Raw genomic sequence first — 24,353 nt, 5'->3', positions numbered from 1 at the left:
TTCACACCAAGCAATAGCTTCTAATGACCCAGGACAGTGAAAAGTCCGGCATTGATTTGCATCTGACTTAAAATGGGCCTCCATGTCCTTAAAAACAATAGTGCACCAACTGCAGGTTGCTCAAATGTGAGCCACCAGAATTGACAAAGACTCCTGGATAGGCGTTGGAATGTTTTCAGAGAGAACTGATCAAAAGTCCAGTTGCCTCCAATTGAAGCCTGTTTGCTGTTGTTCGTTGTATTCATACATTTCGGCTTGAAGGTGAGAGAGGGCAGCAAAAAGCCTGGTTCAGAGTGATGAGAGATATCCAAGTAGAGTTATGAGCAGGAGTTTCACAGGCAGCATAAAAAACAAGCTGTTTGACAAGTTCTAAATTTTTGCAAGGCACAGGATTGCTAGAGACTGCCGTTAACGTGTAATCATCCAACAAAGAGTGGAGGTCCTACAGCTCCTTAAAGGCTCCCAGGTTGATGACCCAAAGGAGCTGCAGGTGCGTGGCTTCACTCCAATCAGGAGAGACACAGACACACAACTAGTTTCTGACACTGTATTTGTATTAAAAAAAAAACACTTGTTGTCATAGTCATGTGCTGATCAAATAAAGCGTCACCTCCGCTATCTGAAAAACCCCACCCACCTGAACAAAAACCCATAATACATTTCTAGCCATCAGCGCTGCGGCAACGTTACGATCAAGACACTCCCCAGATATCAGGTACGTGCAATTTCAACTAACGCCTTTTTCCTCCACTTTCTCTATACGTGGTTGTTTATTAAAAATATCTAATCATTTAAGAAAAATAATACTTAGAAAATATTCATATTTGATTGTCATCAGAACTGAAGACGAAACGGATGTTAAAAAAAAGGTTTACATGCATTCTGCGTTTAAATTAAGCCTTTCTAGTTTTATTACTGCAGAAGTCTACAGTAGAAACACCACATTACCAGATAAAAGAACCTGGGGAGACTGAGAACAGGTGTATAGTTTACACTATGATGAAGAGAAACCCAGATAAGAAAGAGTTGTTGCCCAATAAACTCTAAGTGTAGCCTTGTGTTATGTGCCATTATGTGGATGAGTGTTGTCTTTCCCACACTTTTAACTTTTAAAACATGTCCGAGTCTGGATTCCTGATAAAAACTTTTCTTATATAACTACTTTTAATTAATTGTCAAGATGTGCAATGTCAAGACAGTAATATATGAAAAGACATGGTATATTTGCTTAAGTCTTTAACTTAATCTAGGGACCTAAGTCCAAAACGTGGTTATGTCAGTAAAAAAATCTGTTCAAGTCTGTACACCAGTTTGTACCGACCCAGTGAATGAGGGGAGCGGCTGAAAGATCTCGCTTAATCTACTAAACTATAAAAGTTTATAAACAGGCCCAGTTTTACCTTTCTTATTCAGTCATTTCTTTGGGGGTGAAATTGGTGGGTTTTAAATCAAGTGACGAGACAAAAGAAAGCAAGAAGCAAACAAAGAAAGAAACAAAGAGGAGAGGAAGACCTGAAAACTCCAGAAAGGACTTGAAGAAGCATAGTTGTTTCAATCTCTCTTATGTTTTTAATTTTACACTGATAGCGGTTGAAAATCACTTTGAATGTGTTAAAACACTTTTGGTTTGCCGGGCACATGAGTAAGTAAATAGGAAGAACTAATGCTGAAGACTGTTTCTAAATTCTGGATCAGCTGCAGCTGTCTGATCGACTTTTTAGGCAGACCTGTGAAAACACCGTTCCAGTAACCAATTCGACTAAACATAAACGCATGGATTTGTTTTTCCAGATCCTGCTGAGACATCAGTCCTTTAATCCTGGAAATGTTCTTCAGGTGATAGAAAGCCGACCTTGTAATTGTCTTTAGATGCTTTTGGAGGTTCAGGTCTGAGTCCATCACTACTCCCAGATTTGGGGCCTGATCAGTGGTTCCTAGCTGAAGCAGCTGAAGCTGTGTGCTAACTTTTGATCTCTCCTCTATTGGTCCAAAGATTATTACATCAGTTTTGTTTTTATTCAATTGAAGAAAATGGTTGGCACATCCATGCATTGATTTCTTCTTCATTTCAAGAAGAATAAAGAAGGCTTGTAAATGTGGAACACCAAGGGTGACACATATGTCTGCATGAGCGAATGGGACTGTTTAGAACAAAACAAAATTAATTCTTGAAGAGAACTGTGAACCTGTGTGTAAGAAGGTCCCACCCGCGCCTTTTCTTTTTTGCTGAAGGAAACCTCAACCCATTTTAACATGGAAACGAACCATAATGACCACGTTGTACTGGTTGCTTTTTGTCGAAATTGGTTTTATCTTTTTCTTCTCAGAGCCATGGCCTTGCCGGGCACCAGAATTTTTTCATTTGCGGTTAGTTTAGCCAGTTTGCTATATGACATACCTGAGTTGCTGACAACGAACGAGAAACTTTTTCTTTTCCAAACTACCGTATCCTTACAAGGTTTACCGGCTTTACTGAATACGTTAACCTCCTGACAATGATTATCGCATAGATTTGTTTCTAATGTAAAAAAATATAAGGATTGACTCAACCACCAGTTCATTAATTCAGTTCATTAATGACTGTGTTGAGCAATCTTTATATTTGATATTAAAATGAACCCATTACTAAATTACTACGTTGCATTTTGGGTTTCCATAACAAAAATGCTTAGCAGTTGCTAGGCCAAATCTTGGTGTTGCTATAGCAACTCCAAGCTACCCTGACGCTGCTCAAGTGTCATGGTTTGTTCATGAAATCCTGAAAGAAAGAGTTCTCTTCAGCAGATTGTTAAACGTCCTCTAGGACTAATTGGAGAATTCCAACAATCAGTTGCATCCCTGTACATCAGGCAGGTACAGCATATAGCCTCCTCCTCTTTTTGTTTAAAAATGACTTGCACCCCTTCACTGTGAGTTCCAGCTTCTTCCCCCCAGACAGAGGTTCTTGGTCCCTAAATGTAGAACCAGTATTTTTAAAAACAGCTTTGTTCCCACTGCGGTTATTGAAATGAACAGGCTGATTTTATTAGATGTCATAGATTTTATTGGACTATCATATTTCTTTTAAAGAAATGTTGTCAGTCCTTTTATTTATTTTATCAGTTCTTTTATTTACTTTATAGGCAATCTTTCCATTTTAAGCCGGGTCCTCTTATGTGTCCTGCTAGCACTTTGAACATTCCTTGATGCAAATGGTTTTGGTTATGTTTTTGCATAGTGTACCAGGGTATGTATGTGTCTTAAAACCCTGACAGACAAATCAACCTACGGGTATAAATAAAGTAACCTTAAAGCTGGATTTAATTGCTGGATTACTGTACGTGTAGTCACCCAAGAAGTAGGTATGCTTAAAAAGTTATTTAGCTCCCGGTGAAGGTGTCAAACTTGTCCAACTTCTGTTTCCCCGCAGTTTTTGCAGTGATGTCTGGGTTGGCCGTGCTGTGTTTTCTGCTTGTGCAGACTGGAGTTCACAGTTTTGGTATATTTAATGGAGAATCTCTCAGTCACCAAGTTATCACAGAAAGAGCCATCCTAAACGTCACGGTTCAGGTGTGCCGTAGCCTAGCTCTGTCTGAGGGCAGGGACTTCCCTTCTCTTGTAAGAATTAAATTAATTACATCAAATATGTTTTTATCCCCTCTTCTGTAATAACTGTTTTAATAAAAGACCCTGTCTGTGCAGCCTCAGCCTTTTACCCCTTCAGCTGTTGCTGCTGTCTGCGGAGCATCAAAATCCTCCAAAAGTTTCATCAAAACCATCCAGCGGATTAAGACGAAGAAACTGGCAAACGGACATTAAATATCCCCTGAGTGCACGCCGTCACTGTGATAATGAGAAGCTGAACGAAGGAAAGAAGCTCATCACAGATGGTTTATCAATCGTAAAAGCTTCCAATAATAAGCAGAACTTTGTTTCAGCAACATCGAGTCTGGGAAGACTTCTCCACACATTACAGGTACTTCTGCCTACTTGTAAACCTGTCTATCTGCTAATTAGCATAGGCAGAAGGAAAGCAAATTATATTGACAAGTGGACAAGTTTGTAGTTGGAATTATAGAAAATTACATTGGTTACACTTTTTCTTGACAATATTTTATTTTAAGTATTGTTGTGTCTACTTTCAATCAAATTCACAAGTGAGAGAAAAGGCCATGATAAAATGCAAAGAAAATGATGCAAATCAAGAACTGCTGTATGATAGCTAAATGAAAGTGTTTTCTTATTATTTAAATGCAGATCTGCATATAGATGTTGCCTAAAAAAATTTCCTTACAGTGTGCTTGTGTTTCATTTAAGATATTTTGTTGATCTGATAAAAGTTCAGGAATTAAGTTCAGGAGTATTTTTTTACTCTCTAAATTGTTAAATAATGTTTGTGGTCATGTTTTATTTTGTCACTGCACTTTATCAATGTTTATAAGGTCTCAGTCTAACAGAAATGAGCAAAAAAGATTTATGCTAAATCAGGAATAGCACTTTTTACTTAAGTTAAATACTACAGGACTTTTCCACCTCCTTATATCTACCACCTTCTATTGCAGCTACATTTGGTCTTTACTGCCCACTTGTGGAAGAAGCATCACAAAATAAGTTACAATTTTCAAATAGGTATAATACAGTTGCAGTGCAACACAGCAAGTAAAAGCTGCAATTTTGTCTTTCTTTTCTTTAAAAATGAAGGATTTCTACAGTCACAGTAACTGGGTGGAAATAGGCAACAGATTTCCAAACAGCAATTTGATCAGAGCGAACGCCCGTGTTGGAAACATAGCAGGTAAAGAAATTAAAGTGTGAACTGAGTTTAAGGGGAGCTGTGTTTGGTAAGTCAACTTAAGCAAAAGGCAGAAGTTTTGTTTTGCATGGATTTCTGTGCCTGCGATGAACAAATGTGTATACTCTGATCTGATGTGAATTTGCAGCTAAAGCTAAAGCAACCTGCCGCACCTGCAATGGAGATGACTGCAGGAACAACATTTTGAAGGACATTCTTGAGAACAAGATACTTACTTCAGGATATTTCAGTGTGAATCCTTTTTCCAAACCCTCAGGTAAAGATTGTCATTTATATTAATATTTCACTTTGTGGCTTTAGAAACTGGTGTTTTTGCCAGTTCTCTGACTTCGCCATGGTGGGCATATTCACTGAAGACAGTTACTTTAACGGGAGCAATAAAGTACACCCTATGGATTTCTGAACCCAGACATATTACAGTACCTTTTAAAAATATCCACACCTCATGCACTTCACATGAAGAGGTCCACCATAAACTTTGATGTGAGAGAGCAACAAAAGCAGAGCATAACTGTGAAGTCATACGTATAACATTTCTACAAATAAAGAAAACTTTATAGTATGCATTTGTAATCAACCCCCTTTACTCTGATAACTCAAAATTATGCCCAGTGCAACCAAATATCTTTATAAGTCATCTGATCAGAAAATAACGTCTTCCTATGTGTAATTTAGTCTCAATGTTAATACAGCTGTTCTGTGAATGCCTCAAAAGTATATTAAAGTCGCAGATGGTCAGGAATAAAGCTGTGGAGAGGTTTAAGCAGGGTTAGGTTATAAAACAATATCCCAAGTTTTGCACATTTCATAGGGATAGTGAAGACATGGAGTTCATCCAGATAAACTGTGTTTATGGTTTATTAACCATAGACGCAGTCAAGAGGCCAATGGTAACTCTGGAGGAGCTGCAGAGATCCACAGTTCATTTGGGAGAATCTCTTGACATAACTATTAGTTGTTGAATCCCAAAATTAGGCCTTGATATTGCAAGAAGAAAGCTGCTGTTGACAGAAAGCCACAAAGAGTCATGTGAAAGTGCATTGGCCTATATGCAAAATCTCCGTTTATGTGTGCAAAGCTGGTGGAGGCATATCCCCAAAAGACCTGCAGGTGTAATTACTTTTAAAAAGTAGTACTACAAAGCAATAAGTCAGAGTGACTGAACAAAAACTGCAGATTAAACCTTTCAGATATTCTGTTGCAAAGTCTTTAAAAACAATAGAATAGTCCTTCCACTTGCACTACTTTGTGTTTGTTTATCACACAAAATACTAGTAACGTAGAATGGCTGTAACAGCGCAAAAAGTGTAAATAATTCTATATTTTTTACCAGGTTTCAAACTTACTTTATTCTAACCTAGACAAAAAACACACGCACACAAATCATAATCATTAAACAGTAAAAGTCAGGATATTTGGCAGCAATAACATGATAGTTATGTTCTGTCTGACGATTTAAGTTTTGCCTTTCCTTGTGGAGGTTTCTTTATTTTTTGATCCACTATTCTTCACAACAGGAATTTACGTCATTGGGTTTTTATGGCATTTGTTTCTCTACAGACCTCGTAAACTCACAACAATGGCCAACATTTCATTACATTTCAGCCATTTGAGATCATTTTATTTATTTATTTTGTTTGCTTTCTTACCAATTTTGCTCAAGACTTAGTTGTTGGACAGATGGATTCACATTTGTTTTTCGATTACTTTGTCATAAAGGCAACGTTCTCTGAGGTCTTCAAAAAAGCCTTAATCATCACCCTTCCAATATGCCTGTGCTGACATGCTGTGTTTGAATTTCTGCAAACATTACTGTTGTTGTTCATCAAGATCCAACTAGATAAATAAAAAAATATTTTTGCCTCATGAAAAATGTATTTGTTGTTTGACCTCACAAGATGTGCAAAATCAGTAAGTGTCTTCCACTAAGTTTATTATGTTCAATATCACCATGTGTTGGACAGATTAAAGATGTTTTAGCCTGTATAAAGCTTTTAATGACAACATAGATGGGGTGATATTGGGGCCTCAGCTTAAGACAAACAATTCATACTAAATTGGCTTTAAAATATTAATCTGACAATCCCACCAGCCAACTTTACTGCATTCTTGTTCAACATCTCCTATATCAAATCTCCCCATTTGTAACTTTTGGGCTAACTGTGTTGTAAACTGACTGATTAAACCTGGTGGAAGATACTGATTTCTGCACAATGTTCATCATAGTTTCCTAGTTTATAAAACATGTTTTGCTTTGTCATGACAACATCTGACATCACATGACAATTCAAACAGCAGAGGACAGGTGTTTCCAGCTGCCATAGCAACATTCTTCTCAAAACTTTAGAAATATATATTTTTTCATTATGGTGCCCTTTGCTTTGTTATGTGAACCCAGGTCTGTGCCATTTAGAAGAACTAAATAGTAGATTTCTAACAGTGATTATATGAGTCAAAAATGGTTAAAACTGACTTTGTTCTTACTGTGATGACAAACAGGGAAATGTAGCCATGGAGGTTTCCCTGATAGTACGAGTATGATGGAACCCAAAGGTGGAATCAACAAAGACACCCTGACGTCCAGCCATGGACACCTCCACCGACAAGCAGCAAATATGGCAATAGCAGCAACCAGTCAGCTGCTACAGGATGTTCGAGGTGCAGCTGGGGATAGAGAATTCCTTGAGTACTGAATTTAGTATTTCTCACTTAAATTTTATAATTTCATAGTTTATATAATGAGTTAAATTAAGGTATTTCTGTCTTTGTTACTCATTCCTCAGGATGATGGGACTCTTCAAGGGCAAACCCCTTTGTTTTGTGGTTGACACAACAGGAAGCATGGGGGATGACATTGCTGCAGTGAAGACTGTTACAGCCTCTATAATAGACAGCAAACTGGGAACACAGGATGAGCCATCTGTCTATGTTCTGGTTCCTTTCAGTGATCCAGGTACAGTCTTAATGATTCTGCACTTTTTAACTCTCTATATCTTTGTTTTAGTTAAAGCGTTATGAGAGAAGGAAACACATTAAATATATTTGTTTTCCCATCACATTTGCAGGTTTTGGGCCACTGGTACGGACAACAGACCCAGAAGTCTTTAAGACTTACATCAACTCACTAAGAGCAAGTGGAGGTGGAGATCCTCCAGAATTAAGTCTCTCTGGACTTCAGGTGCTGTTTTTGATGCGACAAAATTGATATTAGAAGAAAAGCGAATAATTAAGCATTAATCTGTTTCTTCATGCAGCTAGCTTTAACTGGTGCGCCTCCTAATTCTGAGATATTTGTTTTTACGGATGCTCCGGCCAAAGACAGACACCTGAGAAACCCATTGATTGCACTCATAGAGCACACAAAGTCTGTGGTGAGTAATTATGCATCAACAATATTCATTCTAGTAATAAATTATCAATGTAAAAAGAAAAACAAAATAATGGTTAGTCTTGTTGCCTGAAAGACTAATGGTTCTTGTATGTTTCTAACTTCATCTTACTTGATCTGTAATTTTCTCAGAGTGCTCCAATTTCTTCAAACAGAACTAAAATCATACATGTTAATTCATTATTCATTTGTGTGTTCCTGCATTTGCCATGTGTTGCCAATGTAAGCTGTTCAGCATTTTCCCTGTCTTTACATGATTCTTTCTGGGATAAGTTCCAGTAACCTGGCAGTATTTTCTGGGCTATATGGCTCTCCACTCAATTCTTTAAGGCAAATACTAAAAAGTAATCATTCCATTGTTCTCCGAGCAAGGATTCCCTTTTCTTTTTCCAGATCCCTAATGTCAGGTGTGACACACTTGTGTATTTGCTGAAAATAGGGTGGGCAGGAGTTGCAGAAAGACTGAATAGCAATTTAGTTTTTCATGTAGATGAAAGACTGCATAGCAATTTAGTTTTTTCATGTAGATGATGTCCTGTATTTTTATTGGTTTTCCAAAGGCTTTTCCGTTTGCGTCAGTAGCTTTGGTTTTCCAAAGCCACTGATTTTATAAAGTATATATTTGTTAATCCTTATTTATACAGGTTGTCATTGAGATCCAAGATCTCATTTACAAAGGTGATGTTTTAAAAAATAAACAAAAAAATAAAAAATTCAATTCATTTACATTCTCTCTCTCTCTCTCTCTCTCTCTCTCTCTCTCTCTCTCTTTCTCTCTCTCTCTCTCTCTCTCTCTCTGTTACTGGGGGCCTAACATACATTGCTTAACATACAGGGAGTCAAAATCAACCGGTGGGCTCTGACATCTTCCACTAGAACCAAACACAACAACCTCAGTCTTATTATCATTAAAATGTAAGAAATGTAGGGCAATCCAAGCTTTAATATCCTCAAGACACAATAAAAGAGTTGTAACAGACCATGCCTCGCCTCACCTTAAAGGCACATAGATTTGGCAATCATTGGCATGGCTGTGGAAGGAGATCTAAACTAAAAATAGACCCTATGGGTTACAAAGAAAAAAAGAGCTCTGATGGATTTTAATAATTTACATTAATTCCCCTAAAAATAGGTTTTATACCTGTGTATTTCTAGAACCAGAGGGTAATTGGAAGATAATGTAGACAAAAGTATATTTTAAACCAACTTACACCCATGCTTTACTACCAAACCCAGTTATCATCTTAAACACACATTTTAAAGGTATTGTAAAATCTCAATGAATCTCTTTTCATAAAATCAGCTACAACCAATCAGATTTAGAAGCCTCCATAACCATCTTGTATAAAAGCCTGAGACAGATGGGTTACTCTGATCATTTCCTAAGAATAATTAAAAAAAATAATTACCCTTTCTAAACCTTACATTAATCTGCAACATCAATTAAAGAACAGCTGTCAGATAACAATGGCCAATCACAGCAAACTTGGGAACTATCATGTCATTTCAGCCCTGAGAAAAAAATAAAATTTAGAAGATACATATCTGGGTTAGAACCAGGTTTTACAGAAACCCAAGACAAACAGAAAAGAAACATTGGAATTTCAAACTGTTGGGTTTCATATTTAACTCACTTGAGGGAGCCATGGGGCCAATTATGGGTAGATTTTACCTTGAAGATCTTGTTAAGTAAACGTTTTCACTCTCAAAGTTGTGAACAAATATCCTCACAATGCAAAATGTCCCCACAGTGTTGATTGTCTGTCAAGAAGGGGGTCCACACTACTATAGCTTAACATGCCAACACACACACACACACACACACACACACACACACACACACACACACACATCCTTGTTTTAAATACTGAAGGACCGTGCAAACGGCTATTCCCCGCGACTGTGCAACTCTGCGCACACCGTTTAATTTATAAAGTATTAGTAACTGAACTATTTATACTGATAACAAGTCAAAAGATGAGGGTCCAAGGAAGCTCCAGGATGATGATGTATGTTATATTTTCCTCTCTGGTGAAGAGATTTACTGTGGTTTGTTTCAACTCAGTTGGAGCTTCGTCTTGTTTTAGGTGAACTTTATGAAAACTAATGTATATGGGGTCCGTCATCAAAGTCACGCAGACGGCAACCAACAACAAAACCATCAGATGGTCAAATATGATGGCCAGCTGTACAGAGACTTGGCTCAAACTTCAGGAGGTCAGGCTGTTGAAGTCTCTAAGAGTCAGCTGCTTGAAGCCATTGACATTCTTACTGAATCCACCAGCTCCTCTCTGGTATGAAAACAGTTTTTTAATTAGATAGCTTTTTATGTTTCAAAATTCACCTGCCCAGCCACATTCAACATTTCAGGTAACTATTCTGCAAGCAGTCAGGAACCCTGGAAAAGCTGAAATTTGGACCTTTTCAGCTGATGAGTCTGTGAGAAACTTGACAATTTATATTACTGGAAGGAATGTTGATTTTATGGTCATTGATCCTTCAGGTCAGTGTACTTTTCAATATGTAGCTCCTAAGCAGTTGCTCAATAAATGAATGTCACGGATGGTTTAAATGTTTCCATATATATTTATGCTTTACTTCATTTAGGTGTGGTTCACAATAATGAGAGAACAGGATATTCAATCATTTCATCCAAGATGGTTGGAAACCTCCAAACTGTGAAGCTACTGACACTTGTGGGAGTGTGGAAATTAAGAATAGAGTCAAAAAATCCCTACAGTCTGAAGGTTGTAGGTGAGACCAATAACTTCGACTAATAAATGTTACTCAAAGTAAACAATGATTACAGATGTACTTAAAAACTGTAAAAGCAGTGTGTTCTGATTGTAAGCTATACTTGGGTCAGCTTTGTTTCATTATATTTTCTGCAATTGCAGGAGAGAGCTCCATCGACTTCCTCTTTGACTTCATTGAGGAGTCAGATGGCCCATTTGGAGGGTTTGATGTAATTGACAATCGTCCCACAGCTGGTAGTGGAAGCAACATTTTCTAATATGCTGGAAAACTCTCAATAATGTTGGCGCACATGACTTACTTTTCTTCTCTTTGAAGGTAGCAATGCCAGTCTGTTGGTGACACTGATTGGGAGCGACGTCGCCGCAGTTACAGAAGTCACTTTGGTTGAATCGTCCGGTTCAGGTCAGGTTAACGGCACCGTGGAGCCCCAGGGTGGAGGGGAATATTTTGTTCGCTTTGACAGGATCCCATCAGTTGAGTTTGTTGTACTTGTGAAGGGGCAAAACAACAACGGTATCTCCAGAGGGTCTTCAGGGATTTTCCAAAGGCAGTCCACCACCAGCCTTAGAGCCTCAGTTCTCACGGTTTCTGTTGTAAGCAAATGCCAGTAAAAAACTAAAGCATTTGTATTTTTAACATAGATTAGTTTTGCTATACTTGTGTCTTAAATGTGTCTTAACATTAATCTTTAGGATGATTTAGATATGGTCTTGGAGCCAGGAACATCAAAATCAGTACCTTTCACTGTGATGACAACGGGTGAAGGTGGACGCGTCACCATCCAAGCTACCAATGACCAAGGCTTTACTTCATCGTTCCCATCCAGTTTGTCACTGGATGCTGGAGGTAGTGCTAATGCTACAGTGACCATCACAGCTCCTGCCAACACCCCATCCGGTACTGTTATCACTCTGACCATTGAGGCTGTGGCTCCAGGAGGTGCAGACACCAACTATGCTGTGCTACATTTAACCATCCTTCCACCTGTAATGCATTATTTTGATTTCTATACATTTTAAAACATATTTAAGGATAAATATTAATTTATTTTGATGTCACCATACCACAGGTAACTGACTTCACCCCACCAGTGTGTAAGCTGCTTAGCCTGAAGTCCAAATGCTCTGAAAACTGCAAGCAGTCCATGTGGGAGCTCTCTGTCCAGGTCACCGATGAAGTTAACGGGACGGGTTTGGACAGCGTCCGTCTCAGAGAAGGCAGCGGCACTTTGAACATCAGCACGGCAGCTGACAACGAGAATGCAAGTCTAGTGTCTTATGTAGCTTCCTGCTGCTCCCCTGATGTGGAGCTGGTGGCTGTAGATCAAGTTGGCAATGTGGAAATCTGTAGTTACTCTGCTGCCTCTTGGTCTGCAAGAGTTGATTACTTGATTTTACTTTTTGTTGGCTCCACATTTCTAAACCTCTCTCTACAGGCTGAGACTGTGATATTCTGAACCCTACATTTTTCATAAAATATTCTACATTTTGGAAAAAAATAATTATGTACTAAACATTAGCTGGTGATAGTACAACACTTTTGTGAAGCTTAGTTAAATAAAATGTTTCATTTTGCACAGGTTTGGCTGTTTCTGAAAAGATTAGCTCCTTGAACATGACAAATTTATATTTTTGAGATTAACAATAGTCATAATACTAACCATGATTTCAATATATACACTCAGGTCAACAGGTAAGCTAATTCCTATAAATTTATACAAATATATTTGTATATATTTACTGTATAACAATTGTTGTTGTTCATTTTGGAAAGAAGTGGCTAATTTGCTGCTATTGTCATAAGGTTGCTGTCCAGACACCTATGCCACTGCATAATAACAATTTTTGACAAATTTATATTTTTGAGATTAACAATAGTCATAATACTAACCATGATTTCAATATATACACTCAGGTCAACAGGTAAGCTAATTCCTATAAATTTATACAAATATATTTGTATATATTTACTGTATAACAATTGTTGTTGTTCATTTTGGAAAGAAGTGGCTAATTTGCTGCTATTGTCATAAGGTTGCTGTCCAGACACCTATGCACACATATGCAGCCACAACACCCAGCTGAGGGTTTGGAACAAGAAATGCACTGGTGATGATATGATTATGTAGCGGACTACTTTAGAAGACATAATAGGGTCTTGCTGGATTCTGTTTAGCATCATAACACTAACTTTAGTCCAAAAGGTGAATCTCTAAACTGTTCTTTCCAGTAAAATACTAATAATAAAGATCAGAACCAGGCTAATTTTGAATGGTCATCTGCTTCGACTGACTGGGGTTTAGAGAAGACAGAGCAGATACTTTATCTCAGTTTTATCGTGGAAAAGGAGCCAATATAATTTCACCTAAAAATACATTCCTGAACCACGCAGACAGCATTTACAGAAGATTTGCTGATATAGCTTCACAATTTGAGCCAGCTGTGTATTACAGCCGATGAAATGAGAATGGGTTTTCATAAAAGCTAATTTTTATAAAGGCAAGTACATCAATTTTGGCAATATATAGTACCGGTATGTTCCCACCTCAAAGGTGAACGATTTAACTAACCCAGAATAACTGCTCTGAGCAGAGAGGTCGTTCCATATAAGTGAACTTGTTGAAAGGTTTGCCTGTCTGAACTGTTGCAACTTTCTCTTGTAGGGAAATAGTGGCGCAGGAGATAGCCTGAACTAATGGTACTGACCCTCTCGGCCATTGTGTCCCTGGGCTTTGCCTGTTGGTGGTGGTCAGAGGGCCAAGTGGCACCGCTGTATGGCAGCCTTGCCTCTGTCAGTCTGCTCCAGAACAGTTGTGTCTACAATGTAACTGTCGTGTGTGCATGAATGGGTGAATGACTGAATGTAGTGTGAAGCACGTTGAGGTCTTCTGGACTTGATAAAGTGCTATAAAGGTACAAGCCATTTACCATTCAGACAGATGGATAGACGGAAATACAGACAGATACATAGGATGCTCAAAGAAATTCAAGGAACACTTTGAAAAAACATAAGAGCTTCTTTTTTTTTAAATCATGCTTGGTGTCCATACTGATTTGGAATGGGTAATGTGTTAGAAACAAAAGGATGCCACATCATTTGATGAAAATTATCAACCAACAAAGGGCTTAATCCAAAGTCACTGTGAAAGTGAAACTAAAAACTTCTGCAGCTAGTTAAATTTGCTTAAATGTCATTGCAGTAAATCAATATGGTTTGTCAGGGTATGACTAGGGCAGAACATGGGATTAAAACGTGATGTCCCATAGGTTTTTGTTTGTTTTGAGGACTTTTTGGATTTAAATCAATTCCTTCAACCTCCAAGGACTGCCTGCATACTCTTGCCACATGATGCAGTGCATTATCATGCACTACAAGGAACCCAGGACCCATTGCACCAAGGAAGGGTCTGACAATGGATCTGAGGATTTCATCCTAAAGGCAGTCAGAGTGCAGTTGTTTATCCTGTACAGGTCTGTGTGTCCCTCCATGGAGATGCCTCACCAGACTAACACATTAAGAACAAGAACAAAATTGGTTGTAACACTCTTGATTCTTATCCAATTTCTAATTTATTGATTTTTTAATATGGCTAAAATTTAAGCTGAGAAAACAGCAAACGTTGTGATATATAGAGATATATACACTACCCAAACATAAATCTATAAGCAGTGTGGGAACTGTGTAAGTGCAGTGTTCACAGGTTTACCTGCTGTGCTATAAATACATAAACCATGGTCAAATGTAAAACTATGAAAAACCTGTGAAAAATGGTGTTCTCCATCTGCAAAACAATTCCTGTTTTTCGGGTCATCTCATTGTTGTACCTTTAGTGCATCTATTTTTACTTTGATCAACACAAGAACAATTGACACTTATTAATAACCCTCTCTCCTACTGAACTGACCAGATCAATAGTCCAGAAGTTTAGCTGACTCTATATTATGCTTAGTTTATAAAGTGTTTCTTTAATTTTTTGAACACTGTAGACAGACAGACAAATGACAATAAACACTAAAAGCTGTCCTCTAAAACTTGTAGCCAGGCTTATGTATTTCACATGTTTTGTTTAGACTTTTTTTATTCTTTTGATTTTCTGGCTTTACTTGTTTTTAATTATATATTTATTATATAAATATTTCCTTTTTTACCGATTAATTATGAACAAAGGGTGTCTGAATACTTTCACTTTTATTTCATTGTAAGACAGGTAACTTGAGAAACTTGTTTTTGCTGTCAGACCATACAAATGTTTAACTCTAACGTAGTCTGATGGCAAGAAACACAATGCTTGAAATGCTTTCAGTTTAACTGACTCGATACACCCACTGCATTACTAACCCAATTAAAATTTTGTAACAACCTATAAACATAAACAATGCAGTGGTAATACGGTGAAATATGTCACATAGCATGTTTGCATTCAAATTTAAATAAAAATATGTTTACACTATGTTAATGCGTTGGTCATTTGAAAAACATCACATTATACATATGCAATGAAACCTTTTTTGATTGTTGCTTATTTATTTGGTACACAAGTTTGGAACTTGCTTATTATTTATCACAAAGTCTAGTTACAATTTGTGAAGTAGGCATTTTAATTTATAGAATACAATTAATTTATATAGATAAAAGTGACTGAAACCCAATAATCAACAAGCCAGGAATGTTTCAGCACTTGTCAAACACAAAGCTTTACTACAGCATCAGGAAAAGTCTTATAGCTACTTCCTGGGGAAAATTACCCTGAAAACCAGTTAGGCAAGGCAAGGCAAATTTATTTGTATAGCACATTTTAGTGCAGAGACAAAGCAAAAGTGCTTTACATGATTAAAATACAGGGGGAAAAACTGAATAAAAGCAAGTAGGAATAAAATGTAGAAACAAAATAGAACATGGAAAAATAGAAACTAAAAGCAAACATTAAAAACAGTTGGAGTTTAAAAACAGTTGGAGTTAGGCTTTATTAGTTGTGGTAAAACAGAAGTGAACTAAAGGCATCTTCTACAATAAAACCATCCTTCAGTCCAAGATGGTTGAGATCCAGAATCATTGATGATTTCAGTGACTTTAAATCTAGCTTCATGAAGATTTTGAATTCCATGTAAGTTGTTCGGTTTTTTGTGAATACTAGAAGTTTTTTTTTTTTTTTTTTTTTTTAGAAAATAAAAAAAATGAAACTGTCTAAAACTTCTATTTAGTCTGGTAAAGGTCTTGCAAGAATGTCCAGGTTGGCTGTGTTGTGTTCCCGCTTCTGCAGTTTGGTGTTAAAAGATTCAGAATATTGAACCTCTGTCAGATCATGATTTCAGAGTAGGACACCATATGGAAACAGACAGGCGTGAGTGGCATGATTAGATGTAAAGAGTTTTTGAAATAAAGAGATAACCTTTACAGGGCAGGGACAAGCAGAATGGGTCATTAACCGTAGGCAAAAACAGACAGAGATCTGGGCAGGCAAGACATGAACAGAAATGGAACAATTGAGCAACACGACAGCATCAAACAGGAGCTTCACAAATGGCGAAGACTGGTGAGTGACATGAGTGATGATGATCTGACACAAGTGAACTGAATGAGCTGCATAGCAGAGTGGCGGAGAGTGGGAAACAGAAGGGGAGAGAATAATAAACATGAATGAGTAGACGTACAGGTAAACTTAAGCCTACTTTTTACACGCTTTACACTTTTTACACGTCTTAACCTTTCATCCACACTAAAACTCTGTTTTATATCTCTGAAAATAATTGATTATGAAAACTCCAACCAAAGCCTGCCTTTGCACATGACAAAACTGAGTTTTAGGATCCAGTACATCACAGCCTGCAGCAAATAATGTGGTGCTGACATCACATGTGTGCGACCATAGTTGTAAAAGGAAAGCTATCAGAGAGGTGCTGATCTTTACATTGATGTTGTGATTGACTGTTTACAACACGTGTGTCATCAGTATTAAACTGGACAAATTTACAGCTACGAAATCTACAGCATTTCCGGCTGTTTGTTTCCAGCTGACATTACCCCGGAAACTACACAACATTTCCTGTCTTCACCTTTTTGCTTGTTTGTGTTCACAAGTCCAGATGTTCCAATAAATTGAGGTGCAAAGGAGAAAGAGTGCAAGGAGGTCAGCTGTTTTACATCAACTCTCCTTCCCAATACAGAGGCACAATGCGGTTCAAAGTCACCATTGCGTTGAAGGATTTTGACTCGCTGACATAGGTTTTAGCTTTGCAGTACACTGTCCCCTACGCATCTGCCTCAGTTTTGTATTTGTGCGGGTTTGTGTAGATGAAAACCTTTCTAAAAACGACCCTTGTGTTTGATATTATATGATATTATTTTTAAAAACAATGTGGGGGAGATATTCGTTTTTATAAAGGCTGGCTACGTGTGTACAAAAATATTTGAGCTCTAACAGATAAAACTCTAATAGCTCAATAAAGGAAAAACTAAACTAAAGAATAACCTAATAAGGAAAACTTCTAACAAATGATGGGCATTGAAAGTAAACTAAAGAACACAAGACTTAAATAGTACAATACAAAGCAAGACAAAAAGCCAAACAAACACATATAAAATCAAAAATTTAAAGACCTCTAAATCATAACAACCTTGTTTCTAAATTATTAATTGTAGACTCATTGATTCATGAAGAGATCACACACAGAGAAATCCTAAATATCATAGTACATGTCATGTCTTTGCTCTGTCTGAGGGCAAAATCTTCTCTTTCTCAGTATTATCTGTAAATTAAATTTGGAATAATATAAATGATTATTGTTGAGGGGACAAAAAACAACCAGCATGTGTTTTGCATGTTTTGTTTGTGTGCAGAGATAACCGTTCACTACTAAGGCTTTCACAGCTGCGGGCAAAGCATAAGCCTGGCCAGCCAGACCGATTCACACCATTAACACAGCATATCAGTCTGGACAGCTGCTGGTAGAGCCCGATTTTAAAGGCGGGACTAACAGGTTCAGCTGAAACAGGTTAGAGCCGATCAGATAACATGGATTTCTGCTTGGGCTTTGTGAATGAAACATGTTGAATCACACTTTACTTTGTTGCCAACGAGAGGCAAAAGGTCACAACAAAGCGTACTTAAATAAAGAGCCATTTTAAAGAAAGGATTTCTGCAGTCACAGTAGCTGGGTGGAAATAGGCAATGCCCACTTTGATAAGATCCCACCAGTTACATTTTTAGTATTTACACAGGGCATTTAAAAACATCTCAAGATATAGCTGACGTTTCTACAAGATTAACATTTTCACTCTCCCACAGGTGACTGATATTTTTAACTATGGTAGTAGCAGGCTGTTAATGGCTACTAGCAACTTTGGGGCATCTGGTTGCAATGACTTACTCCAAGGTCAAAGCTCAAGGTGAAATCCCTCGTTTGTGAATCCTGGCCTGGGTGAGTTCTACCCGTATCTCCGATGGGCTGCAATGGGCCTCGCTAGCGCGATTGCGCTCGCCACTTTGGGACATGCAGCATGCCGGATCAGAAGGGTTTCCTTACGCTTCCTGGGAGGGCCTCTGCACGGCTTGCAGAGGAAGCAACTTTCAGGTCAGCCTTCTCCTGCAAAAGCTGAGAAAGATCACAAAACCCTATTTCCTGCTTAGGTTTTGATGTTGATTTCCCAGAACACAGACTGTACTATGCTTCGATTTCAGCCTGAGCACATGCTGGCGGGTCTCCATTCGAGTACACGGTCGCTTCATCCTTCCTGTGTAGACCCTCCTCGCTGGAGTGCTGGGCTTTACGAAAGAGAAAGATGGGTCCGCAGAGCAAGGCTTTATAGAGTTTGAGTAGGTACCCTGCTGTGAGAGGGCAGTTCCTTAGGGAGGGCAGTCTGCAGCTTCTTATAGCATTCCTATAGCTACCAGAGTATAGTCTTACATTTAGAGCAATCAACAATGTTTTTTGTCTCTTTGTCACTCTTACATGTATCAGCCTTCTTAAATTTTCAGATTCTACATTGCTGTTTTTACCTTAAAGATCTCTTTCTCATTATTTCCTTGTCATTTCTAATCTTTATACTTTCTCTTTCTCTTTTCTTTGTTTTACACGTGCAACAGACTGAAAAGACCAAAAAGATCAACGTCATCGACTGTGGTGCCAGGGCACCTTTTTTTTTGTCCCAGTCTGTCACTGAAACCACACCTAAATCTCTCTACACATTTTTACAGTAAGCAGCAGAGAGAGAAGTAGTCTTGTTTCCTTAATGGGAACATATCAGGCAAAATCTACATTTCAGCCCTTAAATACATTTTGTTGCGTACTTGGAGTCTCTTGGAGTGCAGAAAAGTTTAATTAGTCTCTCCAGGTGCTGCGTAGATCTCTTTATACATTATGTTTAGGTCATATTTTTGAAGCCTTTCAGTTTTTTTCCATTTTTGTCACATTTTTATGAACAATAATGTCACAGTATTTGCGGCAGAACTGCTAAACAAGGTCAAGGACTTCCAGCTTAGATTGGAGCACTCTGCTACCTGGAGGATGGGGTCATATTTGAAGTGTCTCATTAGCACCTCATAACAAGGGTAAAAGATAGGCTGTAGGACAACAATATTGAGGAATTCAGACCAAAGCATTATATTTTTGACATGGATTATTGAGATGCACCCGGACATGTCACAATCTTGTTTGGATCATGTAAGACAACAAACCCCCTACTACTAGACAAAGAGGTTGACAACCAACCAGTTTGGTCAATCTTTAGAGCAAGACACATTCCTAGATGCACAGATCAGATAAACTCAAGCAGATAACATCTGAAAGCCTCAAGACACCAAGCTGGAACTCTGACCCTCCCTCTAGTATCACATAACAAGGTAACATGGAACAAAAAGGAAATCAAGTTGAGTTATCTTATATATATATATATATATATATATATATATATATATATATATATATATATATATATGTGTGTGTGTGTGTGTGTGCCATGTTTTCAATAAACGCCTTAGCTCTGGCAAAGTCGGCTATGGAGGTAAAAGTTCAGCTGTCACAATTTCTTAGTTTCCCTTCCCTCATAGATGAAACTTTTTACTTGATTAAATTATCATTTAATTGTTTAGCTGTGTGGAGAGTTAATGCCCCTGCCGCACTATTATATATGCTTTTTGTTTTGGTCACATAGGAAGACATAATGCTATTGGAAAATAATGCTCCCAAATCACCTAACTGAGCATTTCACACAGTAGCGTAAACAGTTGAGAACCACAAAAGTCAGACTACAAGACATTTTTTTACTACCCATTTGCACAATCGCTGCAGACTCAATGCAACTGCAACTCAAATATCTCTAGTATACTTTTTCTCATGTTACACGCTCATGCTGGGTGTCATTAAATACCTTTATTAACCCTATAAACAGCTCTTTTCTAATCCAACAAATAACCCATTTGTGGCTACAGCAGGGGAGGCTGTTCTTACTTTTAGTTCCCAGTACTGGTCAAACTTGAAATAGACCAAAAAAAAAAAAAAAAAAATACAAATAAAATAAAAAGTTGCTTTTCCAACAACATGGGACATTTTTCAATTAGGGCTTGTATGGTTAATATAGAAATATAAAAATCAGTTGGAACTATCTAACAAAGTGTCATTTAATCTAAAAGAAACCGAAAACGAACTTATGACCCAGATAAAAATCCTGCCCAGCAGCATTTGCAGATCTGCATCGTACAATTGAAAGGATGGTTCATAAAAAAATCGTTCCAGTTTGCCTACCGACGAAACCGCTCCACTGAGGATGCCATCTCCTCTGCTCTTCACCTGAGCCTGGCACACCTGGAGGAGAAGAACACGCATGTGCGGATGCTGTTCCTGGACTTCAGTTCAGCGTTTAACACCATCATCCCACAGCATCTGGTGGGAAAACTGGAACATCTGGGCTTCAACACACCCCTTTGCAACTGGCTGCTGAACTTCCTCACCAACAGACCTATGTCAGTCCGGGTCGGACATAACACGTCCGATGTCATCACCTTCAGCACAGGCTCCCCTCAGGGCTGCGTCCTGAGCCCCTGCTGTTTACCCTGATGACACACGATTGTGCTCCCAGGTTCACCACCAATCACATTGTGAAGTTTGCAGATGACACAACGGTGGTGAGCCTGATCAGAGACGACAACGACCAGGACTACAGAGAGGAGGTGGAGCAGCTGGTGGGCTGGTGCAGAGACAACAGCCTGATCCTGAACGTGGAGAAGACGAAGGAGATCATCGTCGACTTCAGGAAGAACCGCCCCCACCACGCTTCACTGCTCATCAACAGCTCAGCTGTGGAGGTGGTCAGCAGCACCAAGTTCCTGAGGGTGCACATCAAGGACAACCTCACCTGGTCTGTGAACACCACGTCACTGGTGAAGAAGGCACAGGAACGACTGTACTTCCTGCGGAGGATGAGGAGAGCCCACATCCTCAAGACCTTCTACAGAAGCACCATAGAGAGCATTCTGACCAGCTGTCTCTCTGTGTGGTGTGGAGGCTGCAGTGCCTCCGACTGGAAGAACGTGAGGAGAGTGGTGAGGACAGCAGAAGGGATCATCGGGGTTCCTCTTCCCTCCATCAAGGACCTTTCATCACAGCGCTGTGTGTCCCGAGCCCAAAACATCATCAGGGACCCCTCCCACCCCCACCATGGACTGTTCTCCCTGCTGCCCTCTGGGAAGAGGTTCCGCAGCATCCGCTGCAAGTCTACCAGGTTCTGCAAAAGCTTTTTCCCTGTTGCCATCAGACTGTTGAACTGCTAGAACTGCTGAAGCCACAAAATGGACACTGTATCACATTCGTATATCTGCACATTTACACATTTGCACATATGCTTCAGACTGCTGAAGTGCTGAAGCCACAAATGGACTCTGTACCACATTCGTATATTGCACGGTTTTAAAAATACTCACCTGTACACTGTGAATCACACACTGTCTATTTCCCCTGCATTGCTTACCTTGTTTACATTTCAACTGTTTACATAAATTACTGCTGCACCCTATCCTGAAACTTACTGTGCTTTTCTTTTTAAAGCTGTATGCAAACGAAATTTTGTTCTGTACGCACTTTGTGCATACAAAATGACAAAGTTGTCTAAGTCTATGTCTAAAGCTTTCGATTTGTCTTGGCACCTGTCAGCACTTTGTTGTGAGACACCTGCATGCATTGCAAAAAAAAGTATTTGCTTTCCTCTCTATCAACTATCTATAGAAACACGCTAATGCAGGAATGAGAAATATGCAGTAACAAAAGCTGTGGTTTGGACAGCGATAAAAATAAAACAAACATTAAAGAAAATGACACCGTTTTTTTTTCATGCTTAAAAGAAAATTAAAGAAGGATAACCTTTGTGTTTGAATAACTTGTATTCAGTATTGCTGCAAGTCTCAATTCAAACATGCAATGTCTATGTAAATATGAAACAAAGATGAAGCAGCCGAGACAGGATCTTTAGGAGGAAAATCTGCATAACTGCATGATTACAAGTAACAAGAAGAACAGCTCTGGCGTGACTCCGCCTTGGAGCTCACCCTTATAAGGCGGATGTTGACTAAATAACCACAAAGTGAGCTGAGAATTATCAAGGTGAGTAGCTTTTTCCTTTCACTCCATGAAAAAGGAGATCTGAAACGTAGCTCTTTCATCATGGATAGAATTAGTAAAATATTTCCTAAGACTACATCTCTGAATTGTCAAGACTAATATTTTCCAGCTTTAAAGTCATCTATCACATCCAAGAAACAAAGACTAACGTTTTCAAAATGCCCTTTTAAAACTGACTTAAACTGTTTGGCTTGACATAGGTTCATAAAGCTGGTTCTGAGACTGCTGGTACCAAAGAAACAGAGAATCAAAACTGCTAATAATCCAGGTAAGTAAATGAACTGATTTGATCAGTTTCTATTCACTGATCACTCGGATGATTGTCATTATCATTTCAGGCTTTTTAGTGATTCGTGCAAGATAACTTACAAACATAACAGATGTGTGTGTGTGTGTGTATATATATATATATATATATATATATATATATATATATATATATATATATATATATATATATATATATATATATGTGTGTGGTCTTGCTCACCATTATTGCCACCCCTACATGTTTTGCTAAACTGAATGAATATCTTCAGAAATAAATGGAAATGTACCAACTTAATATCAACAGGATCTTTCAGTTGCCAGTCCAAAGTAATTTAACAAAAACAATTGTTATGTCAACATATATGTTGTAATTCCAAAGGAAAAAACAAAAAAAACAGCATATGCACACATATTGACACCCCTCTTAACATTTGATTGATTTGACAGAACATTAGAGATCAGGGGTCCGTTCTTCGTACGTTGCTTAAAACATCCGAGATCAAATGACACATCCAAGATGATTTCATCCGGCTAATCATGATCCGGCTAATTGGGTTCTTCCAACACACCTGTTGTTTATGATTAGTATGGCTGGATTGAGTTATCTGAGACAACTGCGCGTTCATGCGTTTGTTTATAAGGGGAAATGTATCGATAGTAGAAACATTGATCAGCAGTGCTGCTATTGGCTGTTCAGCATGGCAAAAGAACGCCCTCAGTTTTTCTCCCAAGCAGAACACGAGCTTTTAATGGAAGGTTATGCCGAATTTGAGTCATTAATTAAAACACCTCAAAATCTGTTAAAGCCAGGAGAGAGGGCTGGCAAAAAGCAGCAGACAAATTAATGCTTAAATACTGTCCATGGTAGATGTTTCTATCACATTCTACAGTATGAATTTTTGCATTTTAATAATTTAATATTTATTTTGTTCTTTTATATCAGAGCCTCCACGGGATCCACTAGAACATGGGAACAAGTAAAAGTGAAATACAAGAATATTCTACAAAATGGTAGCCTTTAATTATTATACTTTATTTTAAAAAGGCACTTGTTATGTCAAGAGATCCAAATTTCAGTGTCATTCCTTAGACACTGGAAGTAAAGGACACGTGCAAACTGGGAATTTTAACAAAAAAAAATCTTTATCCATAAAAAATGAAAATTTTCCTTTTCCAAGTCATCCACAGTTTACACGGTAAAACTGTATTGCTCCGTCTCTAGATAATCCATCCATAGTTTTTTCTAATACAATATACGGCTCGACAGGAAGCAAGCCTTTCAAAGTAAACTAAACTTCACAATAAAATGGCCCGAACAAATCTTCCTACTGAATATGATAAAAATAAAAAGCAAACCATCATACAAATAACTTAAATATTTTAGATTTATGGCTCTAACACCACTTTTTCCTCTTTAAAAGCCACTGTTAAATAATGTGTTTGTCTGTTTATAACAGCCACCAAGAAAATCTCTCTACAATTATACTGTCGCGCTGCGCTAAAGGATCCTGTCTATTGCGCAATACGCGATTAATTC

The 24,353-nt window shown here is 38.2% G+C and overlaps 2 protein-coding genes across 2 annotated transcripts in view; both read left to right on the top strand.

Annotated features, from left to right (window-relative positions):
• The first annotated feature begins 3,420 nt into the window (after positions 1-3,420).
• LOC105915971 (von Willebrand factor A domain-containing protein 7) lies at positions 3,421-12,483 on the top strand. Its single transcript, XM_036142988.1, is given in 16 exon segments — positions 3,421-3,597; positions 3,682-3,777; positions 3,779-3,955; positions 4,681-4,774; positions 4,920-5,048; positions 7,292-7,478; positions 7,576-7,745; positions 7,858-7,970; positions 8,047-8,163; positions 10,268-10,474; positions 10,551-10,683; positions 10,788-10,934; positions 11,078-11,170; positions 11,253-11,530; positions 11,630-11,923; positions 12,007-12,483. Coding segments are annotated over 16 exon segments (2,799 nt in total). The 3' UTR covers positions 12,394-12,483.
• A 10,263-nt stretch (positions 12,484-22,746) lies between these two features.
• Positions 22,747-24,353, top strand: part of LOC105917883 (von Willebrand factor A domain-containing protein 7) — a 43,212-nt gene continuing 41,605 nt past the window's right edge. Inside the window, exon 1 of the mRNA XM_036142987.1 lies at positions 22,747-22,814. The gene's annotated coding sequence lies outside the window, so the exon portion shown is untranslated. The remainder of the gene's footprint in view (positions 22,815-24,353) is intronic.

The sequence above is a fragment of the Fundulus heteroclitus genome, chromosome 11 (genome assembly GCF_011125445.2).
Source record: "Fundulus heteroclitus isolate FHET01 chromosome 11, MU-UCD_Fhet_4.1, whole genome shotgun sequence".
NCBI lineage: Eukaryota > Metazoa > Chordata > Actinopteri > Cyprinodontiformes > Fundulidae > Fundulus > Fundulus heteroclitus.
This window is presented reverse-complemented; position numbering and strand designations above follow the sequence as displayed.